We start from the raw sequence: 18,884 nt of genomic DNA, 5'->3' as shown, positions 1-18,884 counted from the left end.
TAGAAAATCAAAGTGTATGACAGGGAAAGCTTCCTTTTTAACAACCCCATCACACACAGCGCTCTTGATTTCTTGATTGCCGTGCACTTTAACGTGTTTATGAGTTTGAGTGTGTGTGGTCGGTTAGTTTTTATTTGGCTCTACCCATTTGGCTGAGGCCGAGCCGTCCACCAGTGCCTGACTCAGATGGCTGCGTTGACACAAAGCTGTGTGTCGCACAGGTGTGTGGGTTGCTCTTCCAGCCACAGAGAGAACAAATTGGTCCACAGACAGTTTGGCGTGCCATGTTAGTTGGCTCTACTTCTCCATTAGCCGTCCTGCTATCTGTGAGAGGTGGAGAACGCGAGCGCACTCATCCTCAGGTGTTAGAGGGAAACTGCTTCCAGAGCTTAATTGGCAGGACTCTGGCCCAGCTCGCCAGGCATCTCTGCCCTCACAGGACCCCCCTCCCCCCCCTTTCATCCTCACTATACCTAAAAGCCATGCTCGTTTTCAGGGATCCACACTGGAAGTCAAATTCCATTAATCAAATCATAGCACAGCACGCTGTTGGAATACCAACGAGCAGGCTGCATGTTAATGAGGCAGGAAGAGGATGTGGGAAGGGAGTGGGGGGGGAGAAGGTGTGTGTGTGTGTGTGTGTGTGTGCTGGGAGTGAGGTTTCCACGCAGTGCGATCACCCCAGAAGCATGCTGAAGGGGGAACGAGAAAACGGGCTGGGGGAGGGGAGGGGAGGGGCTGGCAGACAGAGGCCGATCTGTTCAAACCTCTCCCTGCTGTCCACAGGTCCGCTGCCTCTGGATTTCCTGTCTGTGTGCACGCACAATTGCACACTTCAAAATGGTCTTGTTCACAGTTTTTGATGTCTAACTCGCATCATCTTTGCACCTTTTTGTCTTACACATTTGTAGTCTTGCTAGCATGCTGAGAACCAGGTGTTCCGTTACCTTCTGTTCCAGACTTTCACAATGAATCATGCTCTACTGGGATACACACATACACATGCTGTGTGTACAGACGCACATTCACATGTTGTTTACTGTAAGCCAGTGGTTTCCAACCTAAAAATGAAGAGCTTGTGACTCCTCATTACAGGTCATCTCTTAGTGTGGTTGTGGGTGATGGGCAGTTTAATCATATGCCCTTTTCGCCACCAAAATTAGCACTTATGCTGGTTTTTGAAATACGGGAAAACCTGCTAAAAATAGGCGATAGACTCCTTTCCCAGTAGACATTCGATGTCACGAACATGCTGCAAAGGAGGATAGTAAACGATGGTGATTATGGTCTGTGGCAGATCCTTACTTCTTTTTTTATACCTGTCACTTATTCAGTCTCTTTTTCAAACCAGAGTTGGTGATTGTTGGAACCGTGGAAACACTAACGAATACAGCGCGCTAAAATTACTCTTTCTGTCAATGGAGTCTGGCTGCTTTGAGGAGAGCTTATTAATTGTATGTTTTGTACGTTAATAAATTATAATAATTGTCCAAATCCCTGTTGATTTTATTTATTACATAGTCACTTCGATGGAAAAGGGGAGTGTCCACCTGGGTGTCATGTTTCCATTACTTCCAATCAGAGCTGGAGCCGATACATACCTGTGACTACTGCAGAGTCATTTGTCCCGGGAATAAATGGAGATTGTAACTTTTCCCACTCAAGACAAAAGCCGGAGGTCAGTGGGTGTTAGTGGCTTTATGTCCAGTGGGAAAGGGGCAGATTTTTCCCTCTGAGATATTTTAATTGAAAGCATATTAAGAGAAGTGGCCTAAAGAGGTAAAGGTATCAGCAATTCACAAGAAAAACAGAAGAAGAAAAAAATACTTTAATGTAATTCCTATAATATATGTCAATTGACCCTCTGATGTAAACACTGGCTGCACTGAGGTAGGAAGTGCAGCACTGTTCTCTGATCACAGTAAGAACATTGTTGCTGAAGTATCTTAACATGACCTCCTTTTGTTACATTAGTTTAGTTATTCACAGGAATAGGATAAACCCACCAAACAATTGAAAGACCCTGAAATGCAACTTTAATCCCAAATATCTGTTTTTTTAAGTAAAAGAGTGAATTTCCCCTTTTAACACAACCTTCTGCGACACTCTTCTCTTTACTTACTGTAGCTATTACCTTTTCTTTCCCCCAGAGCTGCTTATTATTCTGCCGATAACTTTGTAGTAGGAGCGCTGCTTTATGAGCGCGGCTGCTCCTCCCCTCTCCTCCCAAATGAATAACCACAATCAGCGACAGCCTTTGACTGATGATCACTCCCGCTGGAGAAACCATTTCTACACTGATGATGATAGCCATAATAACATTTAAGGTAATAATGATGGCTGTAATATATTTAAAGGCTTACATGACCCTAATCTCCTGGATTTATTAGACAAGAATATGTCAGTCACTCTGTCAGTGAGAGGAGTTGCTGCAGGCTTTTGAAAATGAGCTCTCTCGTACTGTGTGCAGCTTTGAAGCATTAGTTTCTCTTGTGATTGTAGGAAATCGTTTCCACATTCAAAAGGAAGTACAGGAATAGAGGCGGAAAGCAGCCTGGTTAACACCCTTTAATCAAAACACTTCTATCCAACCAATGCAACTCTGTGCGACTGTAACAACTCCACTGCTGTCAATCAAACTGATTCCTCCGCGACCCCCGCAGGCAGGGTATCCTGCACATTATGGTTATGAGTGTTATTGTTTGAGAAAGTAGCGTTGAAGGTTCACTTGAGCTCGTCATTTACAGTCCAGTATAAGGATATTGTTAATGGGCACCAGATCTCATTCTGCTGTGTCAGACTTTCATTATCCAAACTTTCTCTTTTGTGACTTTGAAAAGATTAAAGCTGATCTAATCAATACTTTTATAATAACAATGGATCAAATGTATAATGTGAAAAGTGTTGCTTGGCTTGACGAATCCACAGAAAACTGATTATCTGTCTCATTCAGCTCCACGGAGCATTTTAGCATCTTTCAACTCATTGTTTTGGTTTATGGGACCGCAGCGTTATTGTTTTGGTTGAGTCTCTCAGCTCTCATCAGCATCCTTTACAGCCGCAGTAGGCACCTGATGAATACATATGTGAACCCTACAATACAGCACCAGCAGACAGAAAGTTAGCATCCAGCTGGTGAAGCTGGCTAAAGAGCCTGATATTTCCCTCAGGTGGAGACCAGACCAGAGCTGACATGAGTGAATATTGGAATTACATTTAAGAACGCACAATGATGAAAGGCTTTAAAATGAAACATTGGCTTTGTATAGAAATAAACATTCCCTCTGATGTGACAGGCCGATTGGTTACATAAAAATAAATATGGCATGTGTTACATGTAACCTAAGTTGAAGTAGTTTTCTTATTATGTGTACGTTTGGTAAATCATTGTATGTTAGGTCTACATCTGCCAGTCGTCACAGTAACAGTAAGCATAATAATATAATTCTACTACAGGAAAGAAAATAAATGTGTGTATGTCGGTATAGGCATCGGCAATCGGCTAAAATAAATTGGAAAAATATTGGATATTGCCAAAAATCCAATTTCGTGGATCCCTACTTTTGTAGAAATACCAATGTGATGCTAAAATGGTTCTGTGTTTGCTGTTTAAATGAACAGAAATAGTCAAAACAGAAATGTAGCAACATCCTTTGTTTGAGTTTCTCTCAATGGTGACAATGTTGTGGAAATGAGATTTGTTACACTTCTGTTCTAATGTCGCTCAAGCAAAAGAAGTGATCACTATGAAACAACAAGCGTAGAGACGGCAGGAACAGCCGCATCTCGAAAAGTCCTTTGTCTTCTTCCGACGTGCAGCTGAAAAAGACCTGAGGTCTCTTTCATTCACCTAATGTCCAATATGTTTGTCCAGTTATCTCCTTACAGCATCTTCAGCATGTGATATCTATATGAGATCTGACAGCCTGGACTCTCTGTCTCTCCCTCCAGCAGCCTCCAAACACAACACCTGGGAAATACAGCTGCTGTCATACACATTCAAATTAGACCTCAAACCTTCTCTTTTTTGTGTGTGTGTGTGTGTGTGTGTGTGTGTGTGTGTGTGTGTGTGTGTGTGTGTGTGTGTGTGTGTGTGTGTGTGTGTGTGTGTGTGTGTGTGTGTGTGTGTGTGTGTGTGTGTGTGTGTGTGTGTGTGCTTTAAAATACTGTATGTACTATGTCCATAATGTTTGCAGCCGGAGGGGGAGGGAGACAGAGGAGGGATTAACTGAGAGGCTGTTGAGCTTTTCTATAGTAATGGAGCTGCAGAGTGGGCACCTTGCCATGTGGTGATGGTGATGCTGGGCGGAGGATGTGGAGACCTGATTCACACTGTATGCAGGATTAGGGATTGTAAGTGCAGGGGGTCAGTGTGGCTAATGGAGCTCATATGTTGGGGACAGAGGGCCTTGTAGTAAGAGTGATGGGGAGGGGGGGGTTAGTGGGGCAGAGTTCACATGGGCTTCAGTCATCGGAAATTAGATGGAGACTGAAACAAAGTGCAGTTTAATTTCTCCACCTTCACACAGCGAGCTGCTCTGGTCTTATCTGACTCCAACAGCAGCTTTCACATTGTCCCTGCTTTCTTTGCAGTATGCTCATGTATGTAACTGTGTGTGTCTCTTTCAGCATGCTTATCTCTGAGACTTGTTTGTCTGTTAAGCTCTTCTGCTGTAATATAGGACAAATGTAGAAGCCAGTCAAAGGTCAGGGTCATTAAGGCTCACACTGGGTTTGTTTTGGAAGGTGCAAAGACTGAAGAAAGACACAAATACAATCCTATTATGTAAGGAGGCATCGATCCGATAGCATCGGTATCGGGATGATACTGGCCAAACTCACTGAATCGGATATCGCTAAAAAACTATTATCCTATTTAAAGTTGCACTTTAAATTGAATTCTAATTGTTTGAATTGTAGTAGTCGAACCTCTGATTGAAGAGGAACAATGCGGATTCCGTCCTGGTCGTGGAACAACAGACCAACTCTTTACTCTTGCAAGGATCCTGGAGGGGGCCTGGGAGTACGCCCATCCAGGTCTACATGTGTTTTGTGGATCTGGAGAAGGCGTATGACCGGGTCCCCCGGGTGATACTGTGGGAGGTGCTGCGGGAGTATGGGGTGAGGGGGTCACTTTTGAGGGCCATCCAATCCCTGTACGCCCAAAGCGAGAGTTGTAGTCCGGATACTCGGCAGTAAGTCGGACTCGTTTCCCGTGAATGTTGGCCTCCGCCAGGGCTGCGCTTTATCACCAATCCTGTTCGTGATTTTCATGGATAGGATATCGAGGCGTAGTCGTGGAGGAGAGGGGTTGCAGTTCGGTGACCTGAGGATCTCATCGCTGCTCTTTGCAGATGATGTGGTCCTTATGGCATCATCGGTCTGTGACCTTCAACAGTCACTGGATCGGTTCGCAGCCGAGTGTGCAGCGGTTGGGATGAGGATCAGCACCTCCAAATCTGAGGCCATGGCTCTCAGCAGGAAACCGGTGGATTGCCTACTCCGGGTAGGGAATGAGCCATTACCCCAAGTGAAGGAGTTCAAGTACCTCGGGGTCTTGTTCGCGAGTGAGGGGACAATGGAGCGAGAGATTGGCCGGAGAATCGGAGCAGCAGGGGCGGTATTACAGTCACTTTACCGCACCGTTGTGACGAAAAGAGAGCTGAGCCAGAAGGCAAAGCTCTCAATATACCGGTCGATCTTCGTTCCTACCCTCACCTATGGTCATGAAGGCTGGGTCATGACCGAAAGAACGAGATCACGGGTACAAGCGGCCGAAATGGGTTTTCTCAGACGGGTGGCTGGCATCTCCCTTAGAAATAGGGTGAGAAGCTCAGCCATCCGTGAGAGACTCGGAGTAGAGCCGCTGCTCCTTTACGTTGAAAGGAGCCAGTTGAGGTGGTTCGGGCATCTAGTAAGGATGCCACCTGGGCGCCTCCCTAGGGAGGTGTTCCAGGCACGTCCAGCTGGGAGGAGACCCCGGGGAAGACCCAGGACTCGGTGGAGAGATTATATCTCCTCACTGGCCTGGGAACGCCTCAGGATCCCCCAGTCGGAGCTGGAGGATGTGGCCCGGAGAAGGGAAGATTGGGGTTCCTTACTGGAGCTGTTGCCCCCGCGACCCGATCCCAGATAAGCGGTAGACGATGGATGGATGGATGGATGAATTGTGCTAATCAAATATGCTGCTAAAAGTATTTTAAATAAGGAAGCAGCAGTATTGCATAACTTGGTCATGTTTTGTATTTCTTCTTCTGCTTCACAGTTTGAGCTGGATGTTTTTTGATGGCTAGATTAAGCAAAGTGCATCCATACAAATGCATTAGTAACAGCTTAGTTGTTTAAGAGAGGGGGAAAGATGACATCGGATTGGTATCGGACATGAAAACGTTTTGTCAACTATCAGGCCATCGCTAATATTTAGTTCTATAAGGATTACTCACTCACAGTATACAGATTTAAAAGAGTTCAGTCAAAATGAAAGCAGCAGAGGCCGAGTTATACTCACTTATAGTACCTAGTCTGGGTCAAGTGCTTAAAACATTGGATCAAACATTTCCCATAATGCAACCTGATGGCGCCTTTGATAAGATCCTTAATAGCTCTGATGACCGGAGGACACTTTTTAACTTTGGAAGACCACTGAAAACGTTTTCTCCAGAGCTGAAACGATTAGTAATCGATTTATATAAAAAAAATAATAAAAAAAATCATTATTTCTTAAGTAATACAATTGTTTTAGTGTTTTTCAATGGTAAACTAAATAACTTTTGGACTTGTGATCAGAAAAAACAAGACATTTGAAGATGCACTTTGAACTTTGTGATGGGTAAATTTAACCTAATGTATAAAATGTGTCTGTGTGCCCCTCTAAGACTTCTTCTGATTCCAAGTTCTGTAGTTCTTAAATCCTACTACACTAACCTTGATTTCTGCTTTTTTCTTTGTTTTACAGGGAGCGAAGCCGGGACCGCCACAAGTCCCGCAATAAAGACAGCCGCTCAGAAAAGTCTGTAACGATTAACACACCGCCCGCAGAGCCGCTGCTGGGCGACTCGGCTGTTCGGGGTGAGCAGGTCCAGGTAGGGCTGAACACAGCACCACTGCACCATCACTTCAATGCAATCCTGCATTCACTTTCTCTTCATTTACTTTTACATCGCCCTTACTGAACAAAGTTTTCACAAGTTGATTTATGGATGCCTCTTCTACAAGATAGGAAGTCTCTGCTAGCGATTTATAAGGGATTTAGAGTACAGGAGATTTATCACCCCTGAGTCCAAATGAGTTGGAATGATAATTGTGTTTATCAGCCTGGGCTGGGACAGGCCATCTGCTATTGGAGGGCAAAAGCCAGAAGGGCCAGTCCACTTTTGGCGAGGTCTGGGCTGTCACTTTCAGGAAATCTATCCCAGATAAATATCTGCAGCAGGATACGGATGCAGCAGGTTGCTTCTGTCGTCATCACAATTTAGCTTTGTCCTTTTGCTCAGAAGCAAACTGTGTATTTTCCTGCAGAGAGTGGGTCAGGCCACCATACGGCCCAGTGCAAGGTGGGCAGATTGTTTCAGTGGCCCCCGCCGAAATGGACCAGACCACGCAAAAACAGCAGCTAAGCTGTTTTTGACTGTCAGTCAAAATTCTATCTCTACCCTCAGAGACCATGCTGACTGATGTCAGTGGTTGCAAACTCAGAAAAGGGATTATGTGATGGATTATTTGATAACTGAGAAATACAAGGTAGGATAATGTTCATGAAATAATTTTTTCCTTTTAGTATACGTTCAATAATATCTCCAATATTTGCCGAACATGTCAAGTATAGTCTGCACCATCAGGCTGTGTTGTTTGCTGACTCATTTTCATTTCATAAAGCAGATGACGGGGTGATTGTGGTTCTTGAGTCAGATTAAAGCCAAAACAAACAAAAGACCGGTCGATCAGATAGCGCCGTGTTCGCTGAGCAGGTTGGCTGCAAGTTGGCATGTTGAGACGTGAAATTCCTGGTAGCACTTGAGGGTTACAAGTGATACAGATGAGTTATAGCCAATTTGTTACCTTGTGGTATTGTTGAGCCAAAACACTATCTATTTTTATTTTTGAGAGATAGAGAAGTATTAATAGTTTCTTCCCAAATATAAACTAATCGCCTAAAGTGTTTAGGCCTGTCAAAAACATTTACTCATGATACACAGTATTTCTTTATATCAGTCTTCCAATATGAATAAGGATATTAATTAAGTCACCATATCATCAGCTTTAGTTGTATAAACATTTGTTCTGTCTTGTGTGTATAAATCCTGAACTGTTTACAGCCAGGGAGCTTGTAACTTCGGTTACATTCATCAGCGTGTATTGGTAATATTTCTTGCATGTGTCAAATGTTAATGCTGGAAATGGCATTTAGTAATTCCATGGTTAGCTCCAGGGGTGTTTCTCCGAGTCCCTCCCTCCCAGGGGATGGGTCTAATTGCTGGTGTTTGAGACTGTAATCGCTTGTAAGTGCTTATGGGATGGTGATGCTACAGGTGGTAAACCTAGTTTGCGGTATTTCCCGCGTTTGTCGGCACAGTTTACAGCCTCACCACTGATGTCTTGTTCCCTTGTTTATCCACAGCAGCTCGTTACACTAAAGGAATACTTCACCCCCAAAATGACCATTTCTATATCAATTACTCACATTGTGTTACCTTGAATCTTTGTTTTTCTCAAATGCCTCCTCTCTAAACGAAGGATAAAATGACGGAGAAAGTCTCGAGGAATTGAAGTAAATGTGGGCCGTGTTTAATAACGGCAAAACTTTATGAAGACAAACTCTAACACAACTCGTGCAGTATAATCCAAATCTCACGTCTCCTGTTGTATGCGCACTACTTTACAAACAAATGCATTTTCACTATTTAAAACACTTCTGACTCGTGGGAACTCGCACAGACGAGTCAGGGAGTAGTTTAACCGTCCAGATGCTGTCAGATGAATAAAAGGACAGTTTCATGGCATTTTGTTGAGCAGTTGGACAACTGTCTGTCATGTAAAAGCCTTTACGTGTGTGCAGTTCTTCTTCCAGCATGCTTTGACAGCAGCACTTTCAACACTTGCTGCTGGCGAGAGTTAAATGCATTTAATGAAAGAAGAGATTTGAACACACAGCCATTGCTAACCCAAGAGTGACCCGCTCTTTAAACAACTTCATCAAGTGTTGGGCTTAACCCGCTGAAGGGGAAAGATGACAAACACAAACACCCAGACGCTCCAACGTTCACCATCTTTTCCTGACCTACTTGGTGCTCACTTTCCCTAGTGGCAAAACTCGTTAGCATTGCCCATGTACAGTATGTGTGACTGTTTTTTTTTTTGTGTCTAATTTTAACACATGACAGGATTTGCCACAGAGCACAGCCCTCCTTAGTATTTTGCTCTTCATGTCTTATTCATGCCGTGGCCTGCAGTGGTGCTGCTGACAGGGCGGGGAGTGTTTGGCTTTAGTTTGAGTAATCAGGGCCACCAATTCTACTGAGAGAGAGAGGCTTAGCACAAATCCCTGTGTGTCTGCGTGTGCGTGTTCGCTCTGGCCTCACATATGCTCCCGTATGTGAACATTTTGCGTCTGTGTGCGTCAGTCTCGTCTCGGAGTCTCACTGTGCAGCGCTCATTACTCCACTGCTGGGACTTAATCAGAGTCTTGGCTGACAGCGGCACATCGCTCCGGGCACGGATGTCCTCACAATCCAGCACACAAAGTTTCTCATGGCTGTGATGCCTCTGTGATGCCTCACCAAAAGAAATGATAGGAGACGAGGGGTTGCTCTACATGGAAAATGTGTCGGAAAACATGACTGGAGATTTGAGATTAACACCAAACCAGCCAGAGAATTGTTTAGAGCCTGCTGTCGAGAGATGGTGTTTGTATGTGTAAATTATTTCACTTGGCAACAAGCTTTCACAAGATGCAGAAGACGTATCAAAGACGCTGTGAGCCACATTAATAGGAGGAGTTTGACATTTAGGGAAATAGCATTTATTCTCTTTAGTGCCTCATGTCTGTATGACACATATGAAGCAGGAGCCAGCAGCCGGTTAGCTTAGCATGAAGACTGGAAGCAGGGAAAACAAAAGTCCACCTACCAGCACATCTAAAGATTGTATACCCTGTTTGTTTAATGTGTATTCAAAAAAAGTCTTAATTTTACAGGGGGGTTATGGGCTGGACTATTTCTTGGCTTTGACCAATTGCCAAGCAACCAGCGTAGATTCCAGAAAGTTTCTTTGTTTTTTCCACATTAGGTTTGTGCAGAATAAACTAATGTGATATCAGGGTTAGGGTTAGTTTTATATTGTGTATACACACATGAGAGTATCAATCTTCTCCTCTAACTCTCGGCGAGAACACAAATAAGTGTATCCCAAAAGGTTCCTTATAAAACATACTTTTTTTTAAAGTGGGTTTTGGTCATTTTTGCGCCTCATGAAGACCAATTTTATGTTTTGTATTAGAAATGTGATTTCAACACTGGTTTAGGTTGATCATACAGTTCTAAGTTCGCTTGATATGTTTGAACAGAACTCTTCCAGCAGGTTGCTCCAATTTCAGGATGCAGGCCAAAGCTCCAGGCTGTATGCTAATGTTTGAATGTGAGGAAAAACTCTTCCAAGATTTTAAGGTGTAAAATCTTGAGGGGTGAACGAGTGCGATCAGTAGATGCCTGTGGCGGCTGGTTGTTTGTAAAGGACAATGGAGGGGAGTATAGCCTGGACTGAGGTATGGAACTTCTATAGGTGAACTGACATGAAATGATGCGAGTCATTAGGTGAATTTATCTTGCCGTTATCGTTGTACGAAACTGGATATTGGAGTGGATAGTGAGAGGTGGATTGGAGTAGCTCAGGTCAATGTAGCATGGCAGCTTTGCAGCTTAGGAGTGTGATGTGGAGTGGCATTGTATGAGGCGTCAAACAGGAGGAATGTGATATGTTTAAACCATAAAGCATTCTTTGAGAATTAGCGCCTTCCTATCCCAACAAGTGGAGAGAGAAAGTAGAGCTGGGTTTATTTTTGGATGTTCATGAGCAGTTTAGAGAAGGAAAGGTTTTTCCCATGCGTTCGTCTGTTGCCCGGTAAGGAAATGGCGAAAGACAATTTTTTGAACTAACAACTTTTTGGAAGTTGCACCTTTTCTCTTTTTCCCCATCCTCCCTCGACTCTCCTAACTCGCACCCCTACACCTCCCATTGTTTCACCTTCCTCGTCCTCCCTGCAGCTCAATTAATTTAACCCAATTAAACTCCGCTGCTTTGTGATCTCAGCTGCCGGCTTACTCGAGCCGGACCTCGGTACAGTAACAGCAGAACCACTCATATCATTGCGTGGTAGCTCCGCCGCCCCTCAATTCCATGTTCATGTCGGGCTTTTGGAAGAGGTTGAGTTCATGCGTTCATGTTTGGCATCGCTTCCCTGTGGTGAGTGCTTTCTTGCTCGGTCTCCTGTGAGAGCTTCATGGTTATCCCGGTGATTCGTGTGTGTGTGTTATGTGTCTGTTGTAAACTGCGTGCCACGGCCAGGCTGAAAGCTCTGTGGGTGGGCAAAGGAAGATATTCTTAACTCTTTCCACGGTTGACATGATTCAAGAGGAGAGAGATGGGGAATGTCATACAACAAACTGACTTGAACAGAGGATGTTCTTGCCTTAACCCCTGGGCCATCTGGGCAGCCATTAGAAAAGTTTGATAGCACTCAGAGATTAACTTGAGGTAAGGTCAATCAAAATCAAAGAATTATTCCCTGGTTTCTGGTTTCACTTTAGTATTTTAGGGCAGTTCTTTATTATATAAAGCTGCGATACAGTGATATCCTCTATGACCTCGTGATTTAATAAGATCACTTGTTGTTGTTGCGAAATGGCACGGCAAATCCACATTTGGTGCTCTATTGAGTATTAATAGCAGCAGGTTGGTGTGTGTGGGATTGAGTTAAAATAAACTATAGTGTGTGTTGATGGTAATGAAGGAACATGTCAGCCAGTGTGTGTGTGTGCCTCATTCATGTGTTTTTTGTAGTTTTTGAAAAACAATGCAAAGAGGAACATCCATCAGATGTTCCTTTTAGGACACACTCAGATTGTTGTGTTGTACTGTTGATCAGTCGGTTGGATGAACAGGTTTTGTCTTACCTTCCTTACACACACACACATACATTAACACACATTCGGCACCATGACACCACAGTGCTCACTGGGTCAGAAGCAATTGACGGAGAGTGGCGCTGAGGCAAGAGGCGAGCAGAGAATGAGGAGGAGAATGAGAGAGGGTGCCTGGAGGGAAAGACGGATAAAAGGGAAGGAGCAGGGGGAGGATGGGAGAAACACATCTTTTGGAGTACAGCGATGGCACCTAATTGGTGTTGTTTACTCTCCTCTCTGGGTGTTTATTTACTGTGTTCCTCCTCTCCTCCCCCCCCCCTCCTCTCCTTCTCCATCAATCCCTCCTGCTGTCAGGACATCCCATGTGATCATCTCAGCACTCTTCTTCCTCTCTGCCGCCCTCCGTGCTCTCTGCCTTTCTCCATAAAGCCCCTGACATTATGTGGCAAGTGAGCGCACAGTCCCATACGATACTTCCTGAAGCATGATGAGAGAGATTTCTATATAAAGACGGATAAAGAGGGGCTGGGCTCCAGATCAGGAGAGAGTCAGGGAGGTCACACACACACACACACACACACACACACTCTGGGATGGATCGGGGGAAGGAAAGCAGTGGCTGAGCACACAGACGATGTTTGAGCGAGCTGGACTGAGCTAAAGTTTGGCGTTTGAGGATTTCGGGATGCAGTCGCCAACGGTGATGGAGGCGGGAGAGGAGGTGTTGCAGGTGCTTGAGATCTGCGAGACTATAGAGGAGATAAAGGAGGTGATTGTCACCACCATAGAAGAAGACTCTAACACTAACTCACCTCCAGTGGCCAGCTCTGTAACAGGAACTAAACCAAGCCAGGTAACGTGGAAGATTTGTTGTTCTACATAAACAAGTGGGGATGTGTAGTTGCTCACTGCTGCTGGATGTCCACCTCGTATAGAAATGGGTTGTGCGACCCAGGATGCAGGCCTGCTCAGGCGCAAACTCTGCTTTATACGGTTATCGTTGTTTGGGCTTTACCGAATAGATGACATTTGAATTCTAAATCAACATTCGAATGCTGCACAGCTTCTTCTGTTTCTATGTGTATTCATTGTGTTTAAAGTGGTTATTTCTGCACAGTTGCAGATGAATATTATTAGTATTTTAATATTTGTAGAATTAGATTCCAGTGGTGGCTGCGTAAGGTTGTTTCTGACTCGTGCAAGTCAAACATTTCCAATAAGTCCAGAGCGTTGTAAAGTCCAAAAGTTGACATTTATTTAATCAAAAAGATAGATGTAATCATTTCTGAAATTCACAACATGTTGTTGTCTAACCAAATATTCTGCCTCAATCCATATTTGTTGGTGTTTAGCTTTTCAAAATCAACATTTTTACTGCAGTCAAAAAACAGTTTGCGCTCCCTTTCTGCACATGAAATGGAACGGGCAGCAATCTAACAGCACCATGAATTACTTTTATATAACCACTATAATAACAAAACAATCTATTTCGCCTCTAACACTTAAATAGTAAATTACCTGAGTTGATATCATTTAAAAAAGGAAGATCATATTATGTATCTGCATTCGATTTTGCGTCATCATTTTCATACCAACGACTGTAGAAACATGTCCACACTTGGAGGCTTTTCAAAATTGCTGAAGTGAAGAGTGCAGATTTTTCTTTTTCTTTTTCTATGGTGATGACTTCAGACAAACCTACAGACATGGGAAGCTATATTCAAAAAGCTCAATGACATTCATTACAGCCCTAGTATTTATCAAACAGCTAGAAGTGAAAACTTCCCTCACTTAAATAAAGCTATTTATTAAAAATGTTTTAATACAAATTGGATGCTTTTAAATGTTGAAGAGCTCCTGTGGTCTTTGACGTTGATCCTGGATGAATGCAGTAGTGAAAACATTCCAGTGTTTTGGAGAGACTGTGCAATGAGTTTTTGCATTTGACTTGAACAGTCAATAGGATCAGTTATATACAGTTATATAGTTATATACAGTTATATACAGTTATATAGTTATATACAGTTATATAGTTATATACAGTATATACAGTTATATAGTTATATACAGTTATATAGTTATATATAGTTATATACAGTTATACAGTTCTATAGTTATATACAGTTATATACAGTTATATAGTTATATATAGTTATATACGTTATATACAGTTATATATAGTTTATATATAGTTATATACAGTTATATATAGTTATATACAGTTATATACAGTTATATAGTTATATACAGTATATACAGTTATATAGTTATATATCAGTTATATACAGTTATATACAGTTTATATAGTTTTATATAGTTATATACAGTTATATATAGTTATATACAGTTATATACAGTTATATAGTTATATACAGTTATATACAGTTATACAGTATATAGTTATACAGTTATATATAGTTATATACAGTTATATACAGTTATATAGTTATATACAGTTATATACAGTTATATACAGTTATATAAGTTATATACAGTTATATACAGTTATATACTAGTTATATACAGTTATATACAGTTATAAGTTATATAGTTATATACAGTTATATATAGTTATATACAGTTATATACAGTTATATACTTATATACAGTTATATACAGTTATATATAGTTATATACAGTTATATACAGTTATATACAGTTATATACAGTTATATACAGTTATATACAGTTATATACAGTTATATACAGTTATATAGTTATATATATAGTTATATACAGTTATATATAGTTATATACAGTTATATACAGTTATATACAGTTATATAGTTATATACAGTTATATACAGTTGTATACAGTTATATACAGTTATATACAGTTATATATATACAGCTATATACAGTTATATAAAGCTATATACAGTTATATACAGTTATATACAGTTATATATAGTTTATATATAGTTATATACAGTTAATATATAGTTTATTACAGTTATATACAGTTATATATAGTTATATACAGTTATATACAGTTATATATAGTTATATACAGTTATATACAGTTATATACAGTTATATACAGTTATATAGTTATATACAGTTATATATAGTTATATATAGTTATATACAGTTATATACAGTTATATATCCAGTTATATATTAGTTATATACAGTTATATAGTTGTATACAGTTATATACAGTTATATACAGTTATATAGTTGTATATAGTTATATATAGTTATATACAGTTATATATAGTTATATACAGTTATATAGTTGTATACAGTTATATACAGTTATATAGTTGTATACAGTTATATACAGTTATATAGTTATATATAGTTGTATACAGTTATATACAGTTATATATAGTTATATATAGTTATATATAGTTATATACAGTTATATATAGTTATATACAGTTATATACAGTTATATAGTTATATACAGTTATAGTAGTATATAGTTATATACAGTTATATACAGTTATATAGTTATATACAGTTATATATAGTTATATACAGTTATATAGTTATATACAGTTATAGTAGTATATAGTTATATACAGTTATAGTTATATACAGTTATATAGTTGTATACAGTTATAGTAGTATACAGTTATATAGTTATATACAGTTATAGTAGTATACAGTTATATAGTTATATACACTTATATAGTTATATACAGTTATAGTAGTATACAGTTATATAGTTATATACAGTTATAGTAGTATATAGTTATATACAGTTATAGTAGTATACAGTTATATAGTTATATATAGTTATATACAGTTATAGTAGTATATAGTTATATACAGTTATATAGTTATATACAGTTATAGTAGTATACAGTTATATAGTTATATACAGTTATATAGTTATATACAGTTATAGTAGTATATAGTTATATACAGTTATAGTAGTATACAGTTACATAGTTATATACAGTTATAGTAGTATACAGTTACATAGTTATATACAGTTGTATAGTTATGTACAGGTGTGTACAGTTGTGTATAGTTGTGTATCAGGGGAACAAACAACAAGAATAAAGCTGGCATTAATGTTGTCACTTTCTCTACACTGCACCTTCTGCACTCGTCACTGTGATACTAACTTCTCCTCATTATATGATTTCTACCTGCAGCAGAATTTCTTTCCTGCTTTTGTTTCCATTCAGACAATTTACTGTTTTATCCCTATGTATTAATTCCTATTTAAATGTTATTCAAATATAAGTTTGCTATTCATTTCACATGTTAATTGCCACTGGAGATTAGAGCTGTCAGCATCACTTAAGCAACTGATTAAATGATGAGGTCACCTTGTGCTCTAGGATCTGATGGACTTTCAGAAACCAGTTGATGATGAAAATAATCATTAGAATAATAATAATAATAATACATTAGACTTATATAGCACTTTTCTTGTAACTCAAAGACACTTTACAGGGTCGGTGACGCAAAGATAAATATATAAACTAACAAACGAGAGAAAGAAAAGAAAAAAGGGAGGATAAGCAGAAGAGACGGTCAGTGGTTGAAGGCAGTGTTGAACAGGTGAGTCTTAAGAGAAGTTTTGAATGTGGTGAGTGAGGAGGAGTCTCTGATTGTTTGAGGTAGAGCGTTCCAGAGGGTGGGAGCAGCGTTGGAGAAGGCTCTGTTAGTTTGCCATTAGTTGCCCTAGTGGAGATATTTCACACAAATAAAATGAACTTCTAATTAACAGTTAGACCTGCTCTTAAAAAGTGCTCCCACACTTCAAGTAAGCCACTTAAATGTGTCTTGTTCCCTCTTTACCAAGTGTTGCTCAGCTGTCAGTCTCCCATTGTCTCACAGTCGCTCCTCTATCCTGAGTATTAGTCAAACAAACTTTTTTGAAGTGCTTCCCTTCCATGTCCTGACAAGTTCTTGGCAGCTTCGCACGCTGTCCACAGTTTGAACAAAGGTGGCTTTAAATGGCCGTGAAGAGCTCTTTGGGAATGCATGTTGCTATATTTTACTAAAACACACACACACACACACACACACACACGCACACCTTGCTTCGCCTCCCTGGAGTGAGTAGAGTGCACTTGTTCCTGCACTGAACGAGGGGGCTTTGTTTGCAGCCCACTTATGGCTGAACAACAGAAAACAGGCTTTTAGTTGATATTTGATTTACTGCGAGGGACAATAGCTGTTATTTATACTCTGGTGGAGAAAGAATGCAGGAAATACTCCACTGAAAGCTTTGTAAATGCATGCTGGCTGACAACATGCTATATATACCTGCCCAGAGTTTATTTGTGATAAACCACTTAAAAGTTTATGCTAGTTACTTTAGTTCTAAAGTATTTCTTCAGATCGGTACGTGAAAAATATTTATTTTTTTTCTGATTTTAACTGCAAAATGAGTTAATTATCCGAGAACCAGAATAGAATATTGTATCAATTGTGGTATATATTTGTCAAAAACAGCTGTAACTGTCATCATTTATGATTAAACACCCTGAAGGCCTTGTGAGCCAGGGCCCATACCAACAGGAGTCCTGTAATGCAATATGATGCATCCGAACAAGTGCCGCTGGATGTGTTTAAAGCTCAGCTACTGTATCATATTGCAGCACTTAAGTTTCCAGCCTGGTCAACATTTCATCAGAGAAATACTTTGAAGGCACATTCCTCCTCTTATCAAAGCGCTCTCGCTGTGCTTTTGTAACTGCTCTGCTCAACTGTTTTTAATGATGTCCTGTCTTTGCCTGTGATGCAGAAAGTGATTTCCTTGAGAGTTGGCTGCACATGTTGCCGTTGTGGATGCCTTAGTGCTCGATAACATCTCTGTGCTTTCCTAGTTCTTATTCATGCTCTTTAATTCTGCAGTTGGCTGAACAAATCGCCAGTCTTTACCTTTTTGAAGTGGTCAAAGTTATTTCAAATTTATTTTCAAAATAATGTGCTACTGATTACTTCATTCACTGGGACCGAGAGTTCAATGAGAAGATCTCTACGACTCTCAGGTCTGGAGGCTCATTATGAAGCTAGAGCCAGGAGACGCTTAGCTTAGCATAAAGACTGGAAGTAGTGTAGCCTACTGATTAGCACGTTGAAGTCAAGACGCATGTAATTAGTGAGATTTATAGGTGCTGGTAAACATTTTTTATAAACTTTGGACGGGGCCAGGCTAGCTGCTTCCCCCTTGCTTTCATGCTAAGCTAATCGTCGCAAGGTTCTACCTTCATATTTCCCACAGCTGACAAAGACACATGAGTGGTAAGAATTCTGTATTTAGTATATTGAGTGTATTTTCGAAAATGTCAAATATTGCTGTGAATGGGGATCTTTAGTAAAGTTCGAGCCGACGGCGTTAGCTGCTGTAGCTACGCTTCAGTAGCTACGCTTCAGTAAAGCATCGGTTTAGGTTTGATCACTTTTAGCTAGTTGTTGTGTTGTGCTCTGCTCTCCTAACGTTACGTCTCTTACATATTCTGTAGATTTACATTTACAACTGTCTTTAACCCGTCTTATCATTGTATTCTTCTTATTAAAACCCCCCCCTTTGTCCCAGCTCTTCTCTTCTCTTGTTGAGTGGTGTATGAGAACACGTCATATCGGATGTTTCCGTTACTTAGTCTCCACCGGAACGCCTCAGCTCCTCCCAGAGCAGAGGAATTGCTTGTAAAACCTTGTCTGGGTCGAATAAATCACTGCAGACGTGGAACAAGAGCAGACCTGACAGGTGTTTAATTGAAGCGTGTGTATTCATGACGGATATGTAGTTGTGAGCGGAGAGTTTCACATGTTGGT

The 18,884-nt window shown here is 40.6% G+C and overlaps 1 protein-coding gene across 3 annotated transcripts in view; it reads left to right on the top strand.

The window, feature by feature from the left end:
• LOC115020941 (vang-like protein 1) overlaps positions 1-18,884 on the top strand; it is a 56,010-nt gene that overhangs the window by 14,055 nt on the left and 23,071 nt on the right. For all 3 annotated transcript variants that reach the window (XM_029451056.1, XM_029451039.1, XM_029451048.1), the window contains exon 3: positions 6,956-7,082. In XM_029451056.1, the coding sequence (XP_029306916.1) occupies positions 6,956-7,082 (127 nt within the window). The remainder of the gene's footprint in view (positions 1-6,955; positions 7,083-18,884) is intronic.

Source organism: Cottoperca gobio, chromosome 2 (genome assembly GCF_900634415.1).
Source record: "Cottoperca gobio chromosome 2, fCotGob3.1, whole genome shotgun sequence".
NCBI classification, from domain to species: Eukaryota; Metazoa; Chordata; class Actinopteri; order Perciformes; family Bovichtidae; genus Cottoperca; species Cottoperca gobio.
This window is presented reverse-complemented; position numbering and strand designations above follow the sequence as displayed.